Raw genomic sequence first — 20,000 nt, 5'->3', positions numbered from 1 at the left:
TGTTTAAAATAAATTCTGTTGCCACATTCAAACAAATAGGGGGGAGCTTTTCCATAGTGCGAGTGAGTGTGCCTCGAAAAAAAAGTGAGAAGGCAAAGACACCGACCAAAAGAAAACGTGTCAAGCTTTTGGAAAGGATTAGAAATGTAGTTGCTGGTGAGAATGATGAGTCTATTAATGTACAGATGGCATCTGAATTAAAGAAATTACCCATCAAAAAGAGGCGGATTATCATTGAGCGTAGAAGAGGAGAAAGTATTCATTCCCCATGATGACACCTTGGCAATGAAGGAATGCATGGGATTATCTTGGAGACAAGTCAGGAAACAACGAGAGTTTCTGAAAGGAAGGGGAATAAAGATGGAAAATGAAGGAGCCAGTCGAAGTGCATCAAAAGAAATAACGGGGAATATGGTGAGTGTGGAAAGCATGAATTCTATTGGTGACGAAGACTTGACAAACAAAAAGCCATTTGCCTTCATCAATTATATCAGTACTTTGTTGGAGGGCCTTTTAGATTCTTACAAAAGTAAAGATCTCATTTCATCACACAGCGACACCATCCCAGATGATGAAGTGTGGGTTAAATTTGGTGGGGACCACAGAAAGGGCTCATTCAAATTGACCATGCAGCTTTTGAATGTAGGCAAACCAAACACAACAACAAATACCATAGTGATAGGACTGGCATATGTCAAGGACAGTTACAAAAACATAGAACTAATGATGGAGAAGATAGAGCCCCAGATCAGTGACATTCAGAACAACTTAAGATGGAGAGGTAAAACTAATATTTTCATCAATGGTGATTATGAGTTTCTGACCAAAGTGTACGGTCTGTCAGGTCTCCAAGGCACCTTTCCATGTCTGTGGTGTACACAGCCAAAACGATACTTTAGTTAAGAGCAGAAACCCCATTTCCATAAAGAACACTAGAAAGGATAAAGGAAGATGCCTCATGCTTGATGGAGAATCATAAGTTAGACATGAGAATTATCACGGATGATAACAGGAATCTATGGCAAAGAAGGAAATGTTTGACAATATTTGGAAAGAATTGGCACCATAGAAGGGATTTGAAAAAACAACTGAAAGACACAAAATCGTGCTTGATTCTTAGTCGTACAGAAAGGGACAGACATAGATTCGAACTATCGTACAAAAAATTGAAAAGAATGTATTAGGATTTGAAACCCTCAGTAAAAGATCTGGCCCAATCTGCTCCAGTCTGGATGCGATTTTAGCCAGACACAAGATAACAGTCCAAGCCTATCATAGTAGGGCCTTTGTCGGCAACCACTGTCACAATTATTTGACTGCTGAAGTCAGAGGGGCCTTATTAGAAGCTGTTGTGGAAGAAACATGCAACACACAAGCAACTTATTAACAATTGACTTGGCTGGGGAAATCAAAGCTAAATTCACACAACTGAACACCTTATACCAAATTGTCCATGATAGCATTTCGCATTCCAAGCCTATAGACAGAACCCAGTTACACAAGACACAAGAAAACATCGATAATTATCTCCACTTTTTTAGAACACACTTTACAAACATGATCATTCCAAAACAACACATACTGGAGCACCATTGCGTGTCATTCATGGCCAGATTTGGGTTTGGTCTTGGGCTCCACGGAGAGCAAGGCACTGAAGCCAGTCACCAAATCATAGGGAAATTGGACAAAAGAATGTGTGGTGTTAAAAGTGACACTAAAAAAAATCAAGCTCATCGTGGAAGCAAATATTCTCCACACATCACAACTACGGAACGCAACCAAGGAAAGTCACCAAAGAAAACGAAAAAAAGTAATAAGGAAAATTCTAAAATATTTCTTAAAATAAAATAAACTGATGTGCACATTTTGATTAAAGTTAACTATTATGTTTAAAATTTCATATTTGGATTATTGAAAATTAATTTGTACAAAGTATGATTTTATAAGACTGACAACTCCAAGATTATTGTGAAGCTAGCTTCAGTAAACCTCTATGCAGACTTTCAAAAAATTCACTCATGGGATATAAATAACTACTTCAAGAGCATTTTTGGATTAACTATGAATGCCGCAAGAGAAATTGTTTGTTGTTTTTAAGGGTTTTACGGTGCATGCAACACATTTAGGTTATATCAGCGCCAGTAAAAAGGAAGAAAATGGGATGGTAAAAAGTTCTAGAATTACAATTAAAGCACCCAAGAAAAAGTAAGACATACGGGAACTGGAAACAAATAGGAATCAGATGTACCTGTCTCAACATATTCCACACATGAATGATTGGTTTGGTGTTGGAAGAAGCAAGTAAACATTCCCCGCCAATCATATTCAGAGTGTTATAATCAGCAGATCCATTCTTGAATGTCTGTAAAAGATTTCCTGTATGAGCATCCCAGACCCCAACGTTCCATGGCCTATCCTCACGTCCACCAAGACTTGCAAAAACAACCTGAAAACAATATACTCATTCATGTTACAAGGGTGATAATAAGCAATCACACCAGCGTCGTTGGCTGTCGACTTAATGTGACTGTTAAAGTTTATAATTTATAGACCGAACATGACTTGCCAGTTATACAGATTTTTTCCCCCTTAGCATATGAAGTTGTCAATGTAAACTGATGTATTCGAAACACATAAAAAAAAGAAAGAAAAATACAACAGATCTTTTCAGAATTAAGGAATGAATATATATCGTTCACTGACTTAAAATCAGCAGATATACAATAAAATTTCCATTTTAAAAAAATAATAAAAATTAAAAAAAAAAAAGAAATAAATAAATAAATTTTAAAAAATAATAAATAATTTTTAAAAATATTTTTAAAAAAAATAAATATTTATATATTTGGAGAAAAAGAGAAATGACTATCAGCATAGCAGGAGGATTTTATGTATTTAGTTTTGACTTCATTTGTTCGGATTTATTAGTCTAGTATTCCTCTAAGGCCATTTGAATACTCTCTCCAGCCCTTGTCTTTTTTTAAGGGGAGGAATGACAATTGTAAAAGAAAACTTATAGTCCACTCCAGTATGTAAAATAAACTGGTTGTATCATAAAAAAAAGCATTCACATTTAAAATGGATATTTTATTAAATCAAAAACTTATTGCTCAAGATACTTGAATAATAACAAGATTTTTTCTTTCACAAACTCCACCGTTGAATACAGGTTGTAATTATTCACAGACCACCCTCTCTCTTTTTTTCTTTCTTTTTTTCATTCACGCTTTTTCTCACTATCGTGCTGCCTTTATTCCATCTACTTTTTATTGGGTTTAAATCACATTGTGTTAGGTCACAAATCAAGACATCTCGGTTTCATTTGTGCCAAGATAGCAAAACAAACAGAGCATCTTGGAGTTCGAAAGACCTTTCCATAAAAGACTTAGTATTTACATGACCCTCAGAAACCAATTCCCGATACAGCTCTAGTGCACGGTAACTTATGACCTTGATTTCTTTCGTTCCCACCCCCACAATCCCACTTATTTGTGTTATAGGCAGAACATAAGTAGCTGGGCTACCACATGCGTGACTAAATTGGCCAAGCAGAGAATCTATACTTTGGCATTAGACACCCATTACCCGACGTCTCGGTTTTTAATCCTAGCCTAGTGAGAGAAAAAAAATCAATCATACATGTATTTGCAAACTGAGCAGAAAGTTTTCATTTTACCATGAGATGGAAAGGGGAGGGGATAACACAATGACAAGACAGAGAGAGAGAGAGAGAGAGAGAGAGAGAGAGAGAGAGAGAGAGAGAGAGAGAGAGAGAGAGAGATAGAGAGAGAGAGAGAGATAGAGAGAGAGAGAGATTGTGGGGGGGGGGAGTAAGGGGGGAATGGAGAAAGATGAAAGAAACAATGGGTTGCCTGATGACCTAGATCAAAGGAGTGTTACAGAGGTGCTTTACGGTGCGTGCTTCATGAAATTTTAACCTCTTTATAGTTACACTGATTTTTTTTCCTCCAGATTGCTTATGCAGAATAAATCGTTTCCACCAAGAGAGCAGTAAGAGTATTTTTCAACTCGGGCTTCAATTAAGCTATAATGGCAAAGCTTGTCTTTTAACTTTTAATGATAACAATAAGACTAATGGGTAAAATTGTTTTGATTTTTAAAAAACCAAGACACAAACATACACAAACACACGGCAGCGAGGTCCATCCATTGCTTGTATTGCAACAGTAAACCAGTTAACGTGTACGTAGATCCTGAGGCTAGATGCCCCGTTACTGTGTAGTATGTAGGCACACACACACCCCCCCCCCCTCTCCCCAAAAAAAAAGAGAAGGAAGGAAAGACACACACACACACACAAGGAGTCTCGGAACTAATTTTGCTCACCAATTTTTACTGCACTTATGCATCAAATTGCATATCTAGTGACACTTCTTCCGTAATCTTTTTCTAAATAAACTTATTTAAAAACCCGTCTTTTGGTGACCACCATGGAAATGACTTGACCCCGACGGATTTCGCAAGAATTGAATCTTGAATTTACTAGTAATTCAACATAACTTTGAAATCAGGATTTCTAGTACCGAATGTTTTTTTTTTTTGAAGCCGATAATGGCTAGTGGCTGTGACCGATTCTTTGGACTTTGATGATGGGTCTCAGAAAAAGTTCCATAGATCTTGTGTTTATGGATGGATTTTAATGATTTATGTCTTATTTTCTTCAGGATAAATTACTCTATCGTTTGGTGTAGTTTATTTTAAAAGCAATGACAATTTAGTATAACTTTTGATTATGGATAAAACAGGGTATGATTTAGCTTTGGATAATTAAAAGATTAGAACTTAGTAAATCCAAATTTCATGATGGCACGTTTATTTAACATCTTAACTTTTATATAAAATTAAATTCAGGGCAAAGTTGTATACCGCATCCATGAAATTCGTTCCAGCAAAATCCTTACTCAAATCTTAGCGGCCATTTTAGACCAGTTTTGAAATCCAAATGGTGGTTACTACCGGAAATGCAACAATTTTCAGGTCACAAAGTCTGTCAGTAAATAACAAAGGCAAATAGAAGACCATTTTTCAGAGATAACTTTTCTTCTGCTTATCTAATTTTCACAATTTTGGTATCATTAGAATCGTGTTGAAAAGCACTTTAAAATGATATAGGTTTCATTGAGCTCAATTCAATTTGAATTTTTTACCAAAGTACCTAATAAAACAAAGGAAGCCGCTATTTTCACCGTACGGTGAAAATAGTCTGTCATGTTATTTTCACCGTACGGTGATAATAGCCTGACAGTGTGTAGAAGGCTATTTTCACCGTACGGTAATATCTTGGTGAACTATTTTCACCGTACGATGATGATAGTGTGGGAGACTTTTTTCACAGTCCCGTAATATTATGGTGGACGATTTTCAGTGTACGGTGATAATAGTGTGGGAGACTTTGTTCATCGTACCGTAATATTTTGGTGGACGATTTTCACCGTACGGTGATAATAATGTGGGAGACATTTTTCACTGTACGAGTAATATCTATGTGGACAATTTTCACTGTACAGTGATAATATTGTGGTAGTGGTAGAGTTTTCACCGTCCCGTAATATTTTGGTGGACGATTTTCAGCGTACGGTGATAATAGTGTGGGAGACTTTTATCACAGTATGTTAATATTTTGGTGGACGAGTTTTACCGTACGGTGATAATAGTGCAGGAGACTGTTTTCACCGTACGGTAATATCTTGGTGGACGATTTTCACCGTACGGTGATAATGGTGTGGAAGGCTATATTCAGTGTACGGTGATAATAGTGAGGGAGACTACATATATTCATTATAATGGTGTAGAAAGCTATATTCATCGTACGGTGATAATAGTGTGGGAGACAATTTTCATCTTACGTTGAAAATAGCCTGACACATTATTTTCACCGTACGGCATAGCTGCCAACCCGGTAATTCAATTAAGAGGGAGATTTGGAACAAAAATCAGGGAGATTCGATAAAAATCAGGGAGATTACATTTTTACTGACCTGAAGTGAAGATGCGCTGCTAGTTCTTCATAAGCCACATGATTACTCCTCGTGATGCACAACAATGAACCAAAATGCAGAGGTATGTCCAATTGCATTTGTTAATTTAACTGCCATGTCTCAATTTAACTCCATTTGATATCCTAACAAATAAAACATTTCCCATCTTTTCAAATAGTCCACACGATAATAGAAATAAAATAATAAAACTCAATCCAGAATAATAATATATACAGTTGGCAAGACACTATCTACAACTATTTTACAAACACACCAGGGCTTCAGAGATCTATTTTGCGGCTGAGCATCCTTGTCCGCTCAGTGCATTGCATGTGGCCGATTTGCACTTCTTTAGCAAAGCAGAAGACAAAGTCCTGTTGTAGCACTCTGTACCACTTTGTTCTGCCAAAATGATGTCTCCTAGTGTCTCAGTCTTTAAACTACCCTGAAGTCTGTTCTATTTTTGCGAACAGTGGAAAATAATCTCTCACATGAGGCATTATCATGGGGAATTGACAATATGGTGAACATGACTTTTGGCAAGAATTTAAATCTCAAGTCACCGATTTCATCCTTTAGAGTACTAATCTCTTGCCACTGGTAATCAGCTCCGTCCATCTCAAGAATGTTTGGCAACAAATCATCCACCTGATACTGCAAAAATTCCCTTTCAAGATCATCCATGCTCGCCCCAGATGGCAAAATTTGAGGAAATCTTTGGAGGAAATACTGAACGCTCTTGAAGGACATAGTTATGCGCACGCTCACATCTGCAATTTCAGCATTCAAGAGGATGGGGTCTGTCAATTTCAAATTTGCAAGGCAGTACTTGATAGCCACCTTGACAAAGTTTCTTGCACAAACTCTAAATTTCTTCACTTTATCATCAGATAATTTTGATTCTTGTATGAATGATGTGGCAGCTTCTCCTAGTGAGATGTTCATAGGGTCTTTGAGGTTGTAGTCTTGATCCAGGTCAACATCAGTAACACACTTGTACAGCATAGCACAAGGCTTCACTATCAAAACCATCAAGTCTTTGATAAACCTGCACAAAATTCTGCGCGGCCTGTGGATCAATGGTGTTTCCGCTTGCAACTGACAATTTGTTTTGTCAAAAAGTGGTAACATGAAATTTAAGAAATGCAAAGTCAGTTTTGTAACTCGAGAATCTAGATTTGCAAGAGCATTTCTCTTTCTGTCACTGGTCTTGCTTCCTTCTTTTTTATCAGAGTCACATTCATCTTTGAAAAATTTTCTTAGGGGCTCCCACTGATCCAGCACCCATTTTGTAATTTTCCCCAAAGATAACCACCTGGTTGGAACATGTTTAGGGATATTCGTTTCTGCAGTACCACAGCTACTCTGGCATTCCTGAAACGTTTGGAACCTGTTGGCGCTTTTCTCAACATAGTAATAAATATCTAAAAAGAATGGCTCCGGGTTGAATGAGAGTTCTTTTGATGCCCATTCTGCAGCCAGGTGGAGGCGATGACACGGACAACCAGTGGCAATAATCCTGCATTTTCCTTCAGCAACACACCATACAACCCTTTCCCTTCTCCAATCATGGAACGAGCATTGTCAGTACACAAACTCATGCAGTTGCTAAAAGGGATCCCCAACCTACACAACTCATCCAGAATTAATTTTGCAATATTGGCTCCTGTTGACTTGTCTTTTAGCTCGAGTAAGCTTAACAGCTCATATTTGACTGACTCATCAGCAGAAACAACAATCAAAGGGTAGAGTTTGTCTGTTTTATCATTACTCCCATCAGTGGCAATATTAAAGGGAGAGGTCTTGCACTTCTCAATCAGAGACTGTCTTGCATCCATAGCCAACTCTTTAACAATTGCCGTTGTCTTTGTGCGTGCACAGCTGTATCTTTTAATAATCTCTTCAGGGTGTACACTATCTACCAAAAACATTGCTTTGAAAAGCTTAGAAGCATGGTCAGAGGCTGCTAAAGGAATGTTGTGCTCCAATAAAAAAAAAGTAAATAAAGTCTCTGCCCTAATCACAGCTTCATCCACTGGCGTTGATTTGGAATTTGAAGAAAAGAAGGATGTAATTGGTTTGCCACTAGATGAAGCTTTGGCATTAATCAAATGTTTCTTAGAATTAACATGCCTCTTGACATCGTCACGTCCACCATACATAACACTAAACTCTGAATGACACATTTTACACATGGCGAATGAGGCGTCTTTTCTTTTAACTATACAGGGAAATTCAACACTATACTCAGCTTTGAATGAAGTTGAATATTTCTATTTATTAGCACAACCGTCCTCAGAACTTGAAACAATTTGTCGTTTAGACATTTTAAAAATCAACAAAGTCTTTAGGCAGTATAAAAGGCAAATACAAATTACTCCCAATTAGAAAGAAACCGTCCTCAGCAATTGAAACACGTTGTGGTTAGGAAATTTTGAAAATTGATGAAGACTTAAGGCAGGGCATAAGCAAAAGCAAATTATTCTCAATTGAAAATATCTATACCACAATATATTCTTTTACAATCCTATATAATCTATTGCCACATTACTGGTATCGATTCTGTTGCTTTCATAGCATCGACCAGCCAAAAAAAAAGTTGACAATTGATTGTCTAGAGAACCAGCAACTCATCACACTCAATATTCAAATTGATAAATTTCCGGGAGATTTCTGGAGATACTAAAAAACTGCGGGAGAGCGGGAGATCGGTGATAAATACGGGAGTCTCCCGCAATTTGCGGGAGGGTTGGCAGCTATGCCGTACGGTGATAATGGTATGGAAGGCTATATTCAGTGTACGGTGATAATAGTGTGGGAGACGATTTTCATCTTACGGTGAAAATAACCTGACACACTATTCACCGTATGGTGATAATGATGTGGAAGGCTAAATTCAGTGTATGGTGATAATAGTGTGGGAGACTTTTATCACCGTATGGTAATATTTTAGTGGACGAGTTTTACCGTACGGTGATATATGTGGGAGACTTTTTTCACCATCCCATAATATTTTGGTGGACGATTTTCACTGTACGGTGATGATAGTGTGGGAGACTATTTTCACCATACGGTCATATCTTGGTGGACGATTTTCACCGTACGGTGATATATGTGGGAGACTTTTTTCACCATCCGTAGTATTTTGGTGGACGATTTTCACCGTACGGACGGTGATAATAGTGTGGGAGACTTTTTTCACCATCCCGTAATATTTTGGTGGACGATTTTCAGCGTACAGTGATAATAGTGTGGGTGACTTTTTTCACCATCCCGTAATAATTTGGTGGACGATTTTCACCGTACGGTGATAATGGTGTGGAAGGCTATATTCAGTGTACGGTCATAATAGTGCGGGAGACTACATATATTAATTATAATGGTGAGAAAGCTATATTCATCGTACGGTGATAATAGTGTGGGAGACGATTTTCATCTTGCGGTGAAAATAGCCTGACACACTATTTTCACCGTACAGTAATAATGGTGTGGAAAGCTATATTATTCGCTGTACGGTGATAATAGTGGGGCCGACTATTTTCACCGTACGGTAATATCTTGGTGATAATAGTGTGGGAGACTATTTTCACCGTACGGTATTATCTTGGTGATAATACATAGTGTGGGAGACTACTTTCACCGTACGGTGATATATGTGGGAGACTTTTTTCACCATCCCGTAATATTTTGGTGGACGATTTTCATGGTACGGTGATGATAGTGTGGGAGACTATTTTCACCATACGGTCATATCTTTGTGGACGATTTTCACCGTACGGTGATATATGTGGGAGACTTTTTTCACCATCCCGTAGTATTTTGGTGGACGATTTTCACCGTACGGACGGTGATAATAGTGTGGGAGACTTTTTTCACCATCCCGTAATATTTTGGTGGACGATTTTCAGCGTACGGTGATAATAGAGTGGGTGACTTTTTTCACCATCCCGTAATAATTTGGTGGACGATTTTCAGCGTACGGTGATAATAGTGTGGGAGACTTTTATCACCGTACGGTAATATTTTGGTGGACGATTTTTACCTTACGGTGATAATAGTGTAGGAGGCTTTTTTTACCGTACGGTAATATCTTGGTGGACGATTTTCACTGTATGGTGAAAATAGCCTGACACACTATTTTCACCGTACGGTGATAATGGTATGGAAGGTTATATTCAATGTACGGTGACAATAGTGTGGGAGACTATATTCACTATAACGGTGAGGCAGGCTATATTCACTGTACGTTGTTAATAGTGTGGGAGACTTATTTTCACCGTACGGTAATATCTTGGTGGACGATTTTCACCGTACAGTGAAAATAGCCTGACACACTATTTTCACCGTACGGTGATAATGGTATCTTTGTAGTTAAGAAACTTTGCGCCGTTTGTCTGTGTTGAACCCATGACCTCAAGAAGTCGGGGGTAGCGGCTCAAGATAGACATATAGATTGAAATCACTATTTCTCGAGTTGTGAATAGCTCATACTCATACAGTAGAGCCATGCCCTCCCTGGCCAGGCAGAAAGGTCGCGGGTTCGAGACCCCATCGCCGCCACGAAATTGGAAAGCTTCATCGGTAACTGTAACCAATTCTGAATCCGCCATCCCGCCTGTATTATTATAGCTTTAGGAGGCCTTCCGAAAGCTCATCATGCCAAATATTCGCTCCAAAGAAAAAATACAACCTAGTACCCTTAACTTTAACTACCCCTAATAGGAAAAAACAAAACAAAAACAATCCTAGGACTGCTTTGCACTGCCTTTCAATACCTCACAATTCAAAATGGCGGCCGAGAATCAAAACAATGGTCAAATTAGGAAAATTTTAACTTTCACAAGTCTATCAAGGTTTGTTCTATATGATGACAAATTGAAAAAATAAACGTCTGACAAAAGGTCCAAAGTGAAAATACAAATTGAAAGAAATGCTACAACGAGGAGCTTTCGGGAGGCCTCCCTTATTCTCGGCAAACTTTTTCTTTTTTAAAAACTGGTCTGCACGCAGGAAGAAAATGATGTCGGATCGAATTCTAATAGTCTGGATGCAGAGGCACATACGTCACAGTTAGTATCCTGGCTTCTGATTGGCTAATACTAATACATACGGTGAAAATAGTCAGCCCTAAAAACAAATTCAAAAAAAAAAAAAAAAGTTGGGAACCAGGATTCAAACCCACAACGTCGATTCTGACAAGCCTCCCAAGGCAGACGACTTAACCATTCGGCCATGATACCCACGCATATTGTGTATATGTAGTAACGACTGATTTATTGATGATGTTTTTAAAATTTTTATTTATATTTAATTAACTTTACTTTTATTTCTAATTTCTGCATTTCGAAACATTCAATATTCTGAAATGTGGATAATTGTTTAAAAGAGCGGAGTTTCAAATAAGGTGTCTGGGTCTGGGAATAAGAAATTTCCGTATTCCCAGACAGGTGTCTGAGAATAACCCAATTGGCAGACCCCCCTGTGTCTACTGAGTCAGTAACTGACTGACTGTGGGCGTGGGCTGTGGGAATAATCACGAATCACATGGTGGTGACCCGGGTCTCAGGCGAACAAACCAGAGGGGACAGGGATCTCGTCGCTGAACCAATGCCTGCCTGAAAATGAAAATCACTAAAGCATGTAGCTCGTTCCATTTTTTTTTTTTAACATTGTCGTTACCTCTTCACATATTTTGAGACTTTTACGTTTCCCCTCCATGGGCGCAGCCATTTTGAATCAATTTCACTCTCTTAACCCCCTAAGCCAAACGAGTTAGGCTAAGTTATACTCAAAATTTCTTTATCTCAAAAGAGTTGTTTTTACTGGTGTCCGTTAATCGTTCCGTTGTGTTTGTTGTTCATAATAATAATAATATTATTGTTAATTTATTCGGTGGTGAATTTGTGTATGTTTCCATGCTATGTTGTGTTGTGAACTATAGTTGCCTAAAAAAAAACAAAAAACAAAAACAAATGGTACGGGGGGGGGGGGGGGGGGGTGACTAGAAATTGAGGATGGGTTGACAAAGAAAGGAAATAATCAGAATGGCAATAATGATGATTTTGATTTTGATGGGGGTGGGGGGGGGGGGGGGGGCAGAGGATAAAGGTAATATAATACTTAAATGAGGTCCAGTCTAGAGTTCATGCCGTGAGGTGACAGGGTGTTCAGTTTTAGTATCAGTTCTGCCTCCCTGAATTTCCTATGTTGTTTAGTGTTGTGATAGAACTGAAGGACGGCGATTTGGATGTCGTGCAATCCTCGATGACTGGACCCATTGCAGTGGTTTGTCCTTCTCGTTTTCAATAGACCGCAGATGTTGTCCAAACATGTCGCTTGACTTGCAATTTCTCCCACGTATGTCTTGTGGCAACGTTTGCAGATTATAGCGCGCAGGCACTTACGGTTTTTTTCATGGGAAGGATCATTAACTCCCAATTTGCTCACATGGACAACATGAGTGATTCCGGTTGACATCAGACATTTTGCTTGATGACTTATCTATACTCCTTCGTAGGATGTCGTGGAGGAAGGGCAACATTAAAAAAAAAAAAATTTTAAAATATTGATTGGCACTTGTATTTATCTTCTAAATTATTGATTACTTAATCCGTTAAATACTAGATTCATTGTATCCATTGTTGCCCCTCCTCTGAGAAGTTAGAATATCGTCGGGCCTTAAGACCCGATGACGCCTACGACAAGGACTCTTTTTTTTTAAATTAAAAGAAGCCGAGGTAGGTAGCCAGTTAGGCTTTATAATTCCATCTTTTTAAACACGAGAAGTCCTGTGGGTATCCTATTAAGTCGAATATTACATAAAGTCGAATATACAATTTTGTTTGGATGTTTGAAAAAAAAAGTATATTATATGTTGCAGCTTTTACAATGTCAACATATTACTCTATAAAGAAAACATAAGATTAAAAAAAAAAACATCTTTTGTGTACATGTTAGTATTGTGCAAAAGAAAATTTAGCATTTTATCACGTTTGGCATTTTCTTAGACTTATTTGGCATTCTTTGCAATAAACGGTCTTGGCAATCATACTTTTAACCTCACAATGGCGAGACGGACTGTCTTTTAAATCATGGATTGAGCTTTGAGCCATTTAAATAATTTTTTTTTTGTATTCTTGTTGTTTGTTGTTTTTGTTTTTTGTTTTTTTTTGTTGTTTTTTTTTTGTTTGTTTTGTTCTATATCGCAATATCTACTAAACGTGCTCATAGCGCTTTACAAAGGGTCCTAGGCCAACAGCAACATTTAACATTTATTAGGACTGGACATATAGGACATATTATAATTTATTCGGACAGAGCTGTTAAATACTTGATACTTGAAACCGAAAATATCCGAGGATAGACATATTAACTCATCAACAGGGGGGGGGGGGGGGGGGGGGGGGGGGGGGTAGAGAAATAAAATTGATTGCACCAAGGAGAAAAGAGGAATATAAAGAGTTGATTGAGGTTATTGACGAAGAAGAAAAAGGAGGAGGCGGAGGAGGAGAAGAATGACGAATACATTAAATTGCATATAATATGCATGTTTGTCTGTCTGCTATTTATTACTATGTTTATTAACCTGATTAACCTGAAAAACGGAGCAGGAGGAGGAGGATGACGAGGAGGCGGAAGAAAAGCAGCAGCAGGAGGAAGATGAGAAAGAGGAAGACGAGAAGAAGAAAAAAGAAGAAGAAGAAGAAGAAGAAGAAGAAGAAGAAGAAGAAGAAGAAGATGAAGAAGAAGAAGAAGAAGAAGAAGAAGAAGATGAAGAAGAAGAAGAAGTGCGAGGAGAAGGAGGTGGAGAGTAAGAAGAGGAGAGAGAGAGAGAGAGAGAGAGAGAGAGAGAGAGAGAGAGAGAGAGAAGTGTTTGTGTGTGTGCGTGGGGGGGGGGGGTGAGGAAGGAGTAAAGAGAAATATGAGTGTGTGTGTGTGTGTATTGATAGAGAGTGGAAAGGGAGAGAGAGAGAGAGAGAGAGAGAGAGAGAGAGAGAGAGAGAGAGAGAGAGAGAGAGAGAGAATTAATCTCTCACGATCCTAACTATCCAACGGGCAAGAGCATAATGAGAGAGTGATGAAAGCATATATGCACAATGCACACTCCAGCGAGGCGTGTACCTAGGTTATGCGATAAAGGGCGAATAGATTGCTTACATTACATAAACATTTTTTTTTTTGCGCCTACCTCATTACCATAGGCCTACACAGTAAATCTTGCTATACCGTCATTTTTGGGGGGAGCTGGACAAGTTGGCTATATAGCAATTAATTTCACTATACACCGTTAGTAAGTTTACCCTAAGAGGAGAATGGAGATATTGATGGGTTCGGTACCTTTAATAAAGTTTGCAGATGACACCGCTCTTCAAGGCCTCATAACAAATGGCAACGAAGTGGCTTATAGGCAAGAAATTGATAGATTTGTGTCTTGGTGTGATGCCCACCACCTAGAGCTTAACATAAGCAAGACAAAGGAGCTAGTGATTAACTTTAGGAGAGTGAAGGAACCGATAGAACCGTTAAAATTAAAGGACCAATTCGTCCAGCGAGTTCCTCACTACAAATACCTTGGTGTAACGATTGATGACAGGCTCAAGTGGGATGAACACTTGAAAATAATTAGGCATAAGATGTGCAGACGTACATATTTTTTATCGAAACTCTCTCAGTTTAGAATAGATAAAACCCTCTGCACATTATTTTATAGAGCAGTAATCGAAAGTGTTTTGTCATTTTGTATAACAGCTTGGGGAGGCAATTGCTTAGCAGTGGAAAGGAACAAAATAAATTCAAATATTAAAAAATCCATTAAACGCTATATAAATGATGTTGACGATGTAGATCTTTTATACGAGAAATTTTGTATAAATAAAATAACTAAAATATTAAATGACCAGTATCATCCACTAAGACCATCAATTATTATGTCAGAAAGAAGTGGTCGCCCTTTCTCTATTTCAACGAAAACAGAGAGACACCGAAAATCTTTTCTGCCGTCCAGCATTAGGCTTTATAACAACAAGCAATAATCATTTTATATAATTATTTCTCATTTTTACTTTTTAAAATATAAATATTAATTTATTAATTTATTTGTTTTGCAATCTTTTCAATTTTCAATTTATAGTGACAGTTTTAACTATTTTACAGTGTTGAAATTATTCATATTATAAAGCGCAGCTCTGGTTATAGAGCTGCTCCTTTTTTATATATATACATCCTATTTCCATTGTATTTTTATCTTATGTGTAAATTATAACACGTCTGTACAAAAAATTTCCTTTTTGGGATGCAATAAAGTATTATTATTATTATTATTATTATTATTATTATTATTATTATTATTATTATTATTATTATTATTATTATTATTATTATTATTATTATTGTTAAATAACTGGCAATGTAAGGACGAATAGGACGAGATATCGATGTTCCATTATATTTTTTTTTCATTATCTGAAATAGCATTGTTTTGTGACTTCCATGCAACGGTGCGAAGACTATCCCGGTTCCTATTGTCTGAAACGAATTGTAACAATCGTCGGCCATCCTCTTGAAATGATATTAGACTATCACGTATCTAGGTATCATGAGGTCTTAGTGAGATCAAGCTTCCCAACCTGTCCCGGGTTAAAGACATAATGAATAATCAGGGGAGAAAATCCTTCTTAACTTTGTGTTCAGTCCTAACTGATGCATACAAAATGCCTTTGAAAAACGGAGAGATAATTTATTATATCTATTATTTTCCAAAGTAAAGGTAGCTAAAAATATGAAAATTTCTTTGAGAGTATTTTGTTCTCCTTTATTTTCAAAAATAAACGTCAGCATTTATATTGCTCAATATTTTTTAAAGCCGATTTTACAATGGTCAGAAAAAAATCTAATCAATTTTATTCGATCCCTAAGATTAACGACGCCATTTTAAACAGAAAGCTAAAGCACAGCATTGTGTTTGGATGCGTTGAAATTTAACACTGATTACAATTATAGATCCATGAACTCTACTCACTCTGGCCACTCTCTTCTCCTACAATACGTTGTATAGATAGAACGATGTTGACGCCACTCAAGTGTTTGTTATTGTTTTTTACCATCCATGATTATGCGTTTTGTGTGTTGGTGACTTATACTTCCGGATGGCAATGTTGTGAGTTTCTTAGCCAAGCGCATTCTAACTATAGATAGTATGCAGTTGACGTCACTCACGTTACACACAGTTTTGTGTGTTGGTATGTCTTAGTTGGCTAGTGCATGTTGTGAGTAGTCTACCGAAACGCAGAGAGAGAGAGAGAGAGAGAGAGAGAGAGAGAGAGAGAGAGAGAGAGAGAGAGAGAGAGAGAGAGAGAGAGAGAGAGAGAGAGAGCACATTACTTCTACTCTACATGACCTTTACTGGCTCCCTGTTCACTACAGAATATAGTACAACATTCTTTTTTACGCCAATAAATGGTCTTAAGATCATCAGAATCTCTTTTCAGGAAATAAATAAACTGCATTAATAAATTTCACCAAAAAGCTTTTAACTGTGCAGTTCCACGTCTGTGGAACTCTCTCAGTTTTAGAACAAAATCTGCTCCTAGTGTTCTGACGTTTAAGAAGAAAACTTAAGACAGGGCATTTTATGATTCTAAAGGGCCGCTCATACAAAACCGATATCTCAGGCTTGCTGGTTTTCTTATATTTGTGTTATATATGATTTTTCCGTTGTTTCTTTTTACTCGAATACATCATCAAGCTCTTTGAAATATTGTTTATATAAGTTATTCTCATTATAGTGCTCACTGTGTTGGACACAAGTAAGGGAGACAATCTGTGACAACCGTATTTTCCTAATAATGGTTTCTCGTCCGCTTTTGTCAGATGGATCAATCTATGATCAGACTGATGAAATTCTAGATTCCTGTAAAAATGTTCTCTCCCAAAACATCTAAGTGAAAACGGGAGGCCTTCCGAAAGCTCCTACATCTCCAGTATTCTTGTTTTTTATAATGTTCTAGTAGAGGGTTTGGGAGGGGGGAAACTTTTTTTTTTCTTTTAAAGTCTCCCCCCTCCCAAATCCCCTACTAGAACATTATAAAAAAAGTTTCCCCCCTCCCAAACTCCCTGCTAGAACAAGAATACATGGGATGTAGGAGCTTTCGGAAGGCCTCCCATGAAAACAATTTAATGCAGATGCGACCATGCATATTGATTTATGCCTGACGGTAATTTGGTGTTTATTTTCAATATGAATATCTCTTCGGGTATTCCATTCAATCTTTGATTCGAGTTATGTACAAAGGGAAGCAATTGTGTTATTTATGACACAGAAGGAAAAAAAAAACGGAATGCACTCCCATGCTATTTTTAATACAGCGTAAAACATAAACTGTGAGAATTCCGTGGCCTAAGTATTGTTTAAGATCATTTAAAGCTTTCGACAAAGATAGTTGGATTGTTATAACCGATAAGAGAAAATAGTAATATGTTAAATGTATAGTAAGTTTAAGATGAATTTATTACCCCATAATAAGTCATAAGCAACCAAAGAAACGTAAACATTGAACATTTCGATAAACTTATCACTCTGTCAAATAATAATACCATCATCATTATCATTATTATTATCATCATCATCATCATCATCATCATCATCATCATCATCATCATCATTATCATCAATATCATCATTATCATCATCACTACCATCCTTATTTAACCCTTCATAAGTTATCCGGGTTTCTTTATGCCAGAATAAGCCAGAAAAAAACATACATGCAGAAAAAAATTCAATTAGCAAGTAATCGAGATAAAAGGTCATGAAACATAAAAGAAACAAATAAAAAACAAACAGGAGGAAAGCATATTTACAGCCAAAAGACACATGAAAGTAAGATTATTTCTTTGAATCTGAATTTCGTGCGTTGTCTGGACTTAAAGTTGTTGTTTTTTATTGTATCTTTACTTTTCATTTTAATAAACTAAGTTTTCAAATGTACACGAATAAGCAATATCTTTTGATAAGTGTTGGGGCTATCCAAATTAGAAAGAAAAGACACAAAAACAAAACAGAACAAACAAACAAACAAACAAAAAGAATACGGGTGAAGGACATAAAAAAAAAACAACATAAAAATAAGATTGATATAATAAGTGTGGATTTGTAACAATTCAATCATTTATCCATTCATCCATTCATTCATCCATTATTCCAGCTGTTCATCCATCTGCCTTTCTATCCAGCTTTGTTTTTATTTACTTAGACTCGTTGGAATCAGAGCCTCTACGATCATAATATTTCTGGAAACTGGCTGAGTAAGATCAAAGAGAGAGGGAATGGGGATACCTCTCTGATGCGCATAATGGACGGTTCCCCCGTTTCGAGCCGAAATAAGTCCCGGCAACCCTTGTACGCAGAATCCCTGACTACGTCTAGAGATGGAAGTCGGTTTGGACGAATTCAATCCCTCGTGGGGGCGGGGACGTACACTCCTCTAAGCTTGGTGAAAAGTTGCCAGGCTTTGATACCAGTAAGAGGAGACATTGGGTGGCTGCGAATCGGCTTCGGTCGAGGAGCTGCCTAACGGCAAGTGCGCTACATCTTACTACCTGTCCAATATGTACCCGCTGTGGGCAAGAACCCGAGACGGCAGAGCATCTAGTCGAAAGGTGTGTTGTGACGATGCTACCCGGCGGGTTCGCGACGGTGCACGAATGCGGACCGGACTTTGCTGATTGGGTCGATCGTCATAACATATAATAGTAGTGTGAGAACCATAAGATGCTGCTGCCACGTGAAAAACCGGAGCAGATTTCCGTATGTCACGTTGGGAATATACGTCAAAATGTTTTTTTTTTTTTTTAAGGCAGTAAAAAGATCCCCCCCCCCCCCCAAAAAAAAAAAAAAAACGAAAAAAAAAAACAAAAACAAAAAACAAAAAACAAAAACAAAAACAACAACAAAACGAAACAAAAAGAAACAAAAAGAAGAAGAAAAAAAAAAACTTTTGATAAAGGGGAAAAACAAGCCGAGGATGGTGCTATTATGACGAACAAATCAAATTAAAAGTCAAATTTGTAGTCCCTGAGAATGGTAAGAGCTACAGAATCAGAGCTCATTCCCGCTGGACAAAAACGATTGCTTGCTTAACTTTGGAACGACTCTATTTCATAAAATACGTTCCTTCTGATCGAACAGGTATTAATCTATTGGGCTATCGGGGATCATATTAGCGTTAAAGATGGGTGATAATATAAATTCTTTGATGAAGGTAAGATAAATTAATTGCAATAAAATTATGTTGGATTAGAGTTTTTTAAAAAAAATGTTTATAATGGTTTTACGGCGCTTGCAACACATTAAGGTCATATCAACGCCAGTAAAAAGGAAGAAAGCGGGATAGTAAAAAATTCTAGAATGGCAATTAAAACACCCAAGAAAAGGTAAGACAAAGGGGAATTGGTTCAAATATATAACAGACGTAGATTCCAAAATCACACTATCAAAGTACTTAGTTTGAGATCACCTAAAAATCTCATCCAGACACAAGCACAGGGAAAAGTATTACATCAACATAAGGGTTACAATATACAAGTAAAAATAATGTACATTTTGATAGCGCACATATTTCCAGGGTTTGCATTGTTCAGCGATTTAGAACATCTCCGAAATAGGGAAGAATAGTCATGACGTCACACCCTCTACTTTTCTGGTCCAGAAATCATTGTAGTGTGTATATAACCAGTCCTTCGGAGGACTCTTAATGAATAGATTACATATTGAATCATAGGGTAGCATAACTATTTAAGTAGCAGGATGTATAGGCAGATTCCAAAGAAAACGGGACGTAAAAGAGCGAGGATGGATGCTAGTTATTGGCGACCATCATATATTTAGACTCAAAAATAAGATGTCATCACTCTAAAACCATAAGATCATTTACACAAGGTATGTATTCAGCCTTCGTATGAGTGGAGTTACACTTCTAATGAGATTGGAACCAGTTTTTTGAC

At 37.3% G+C, this 20,000-nt stretch overlaps 1 protein-coding gene across 4 annotated transcripts in view; it reads right to left on the bottom strand.

Annotated features, from left to right (window-relative positions):
• The window catches only part of LOC144978738 (WD repeat-containing protein 18-like), a 75,003-nt gene extending 62,561 nt beyond the window's left edge, over positions 1-12,442 (bottom strand). The window contains exons 1-2 of one of the 4 annotated variants that reach the window (XM_078925178.1): positions 12,404-12,442; positions 2,249-2,446 (exon numbers count right to left, since the gene is read on the bottom strand). In XM_078925178.1, the coding sequence (XP_078781304.1) occupies positions 2,249-2,446; positions 12,404-12,427 (222 nt within the window). In that variant the 5' untranslated portion in view covers positions 12,428-12,442. Of the gene's footprint in view, positions 1-2,248; positions 2,447-4,887; positions 4,912-11,320; positions 11,522-11,678; positions 11,787-12,403 lie in introns of those variants that run through there. The other 3 variants (XM_078925173.1, XM_078925197.1, XM_078925187.1) reach the window with 3 other exon arrangements.
• Positions 12,443-20,000: the final 7,558 nt, after the last annotated feature.

This window comes from Berghia stephanieae, chromosome 1, assembly GCF_034508935.2.
Source record: "Berghia stephanieae isolate SIO BIC M18660-M18661 chromosome 1, UCSD_Bste_1.3, whole genome shotgun sequence".
Taxonomy (NCBI): Eukaryota; Metazoa; Mollusca; class Gastropoda; order Nudibranchia; family Aeolidiidae; genus Berghia; species Berghia stephanieae.
This window is presented reverse-complemented; position numbering and strand designations above follow the sequence as displayed.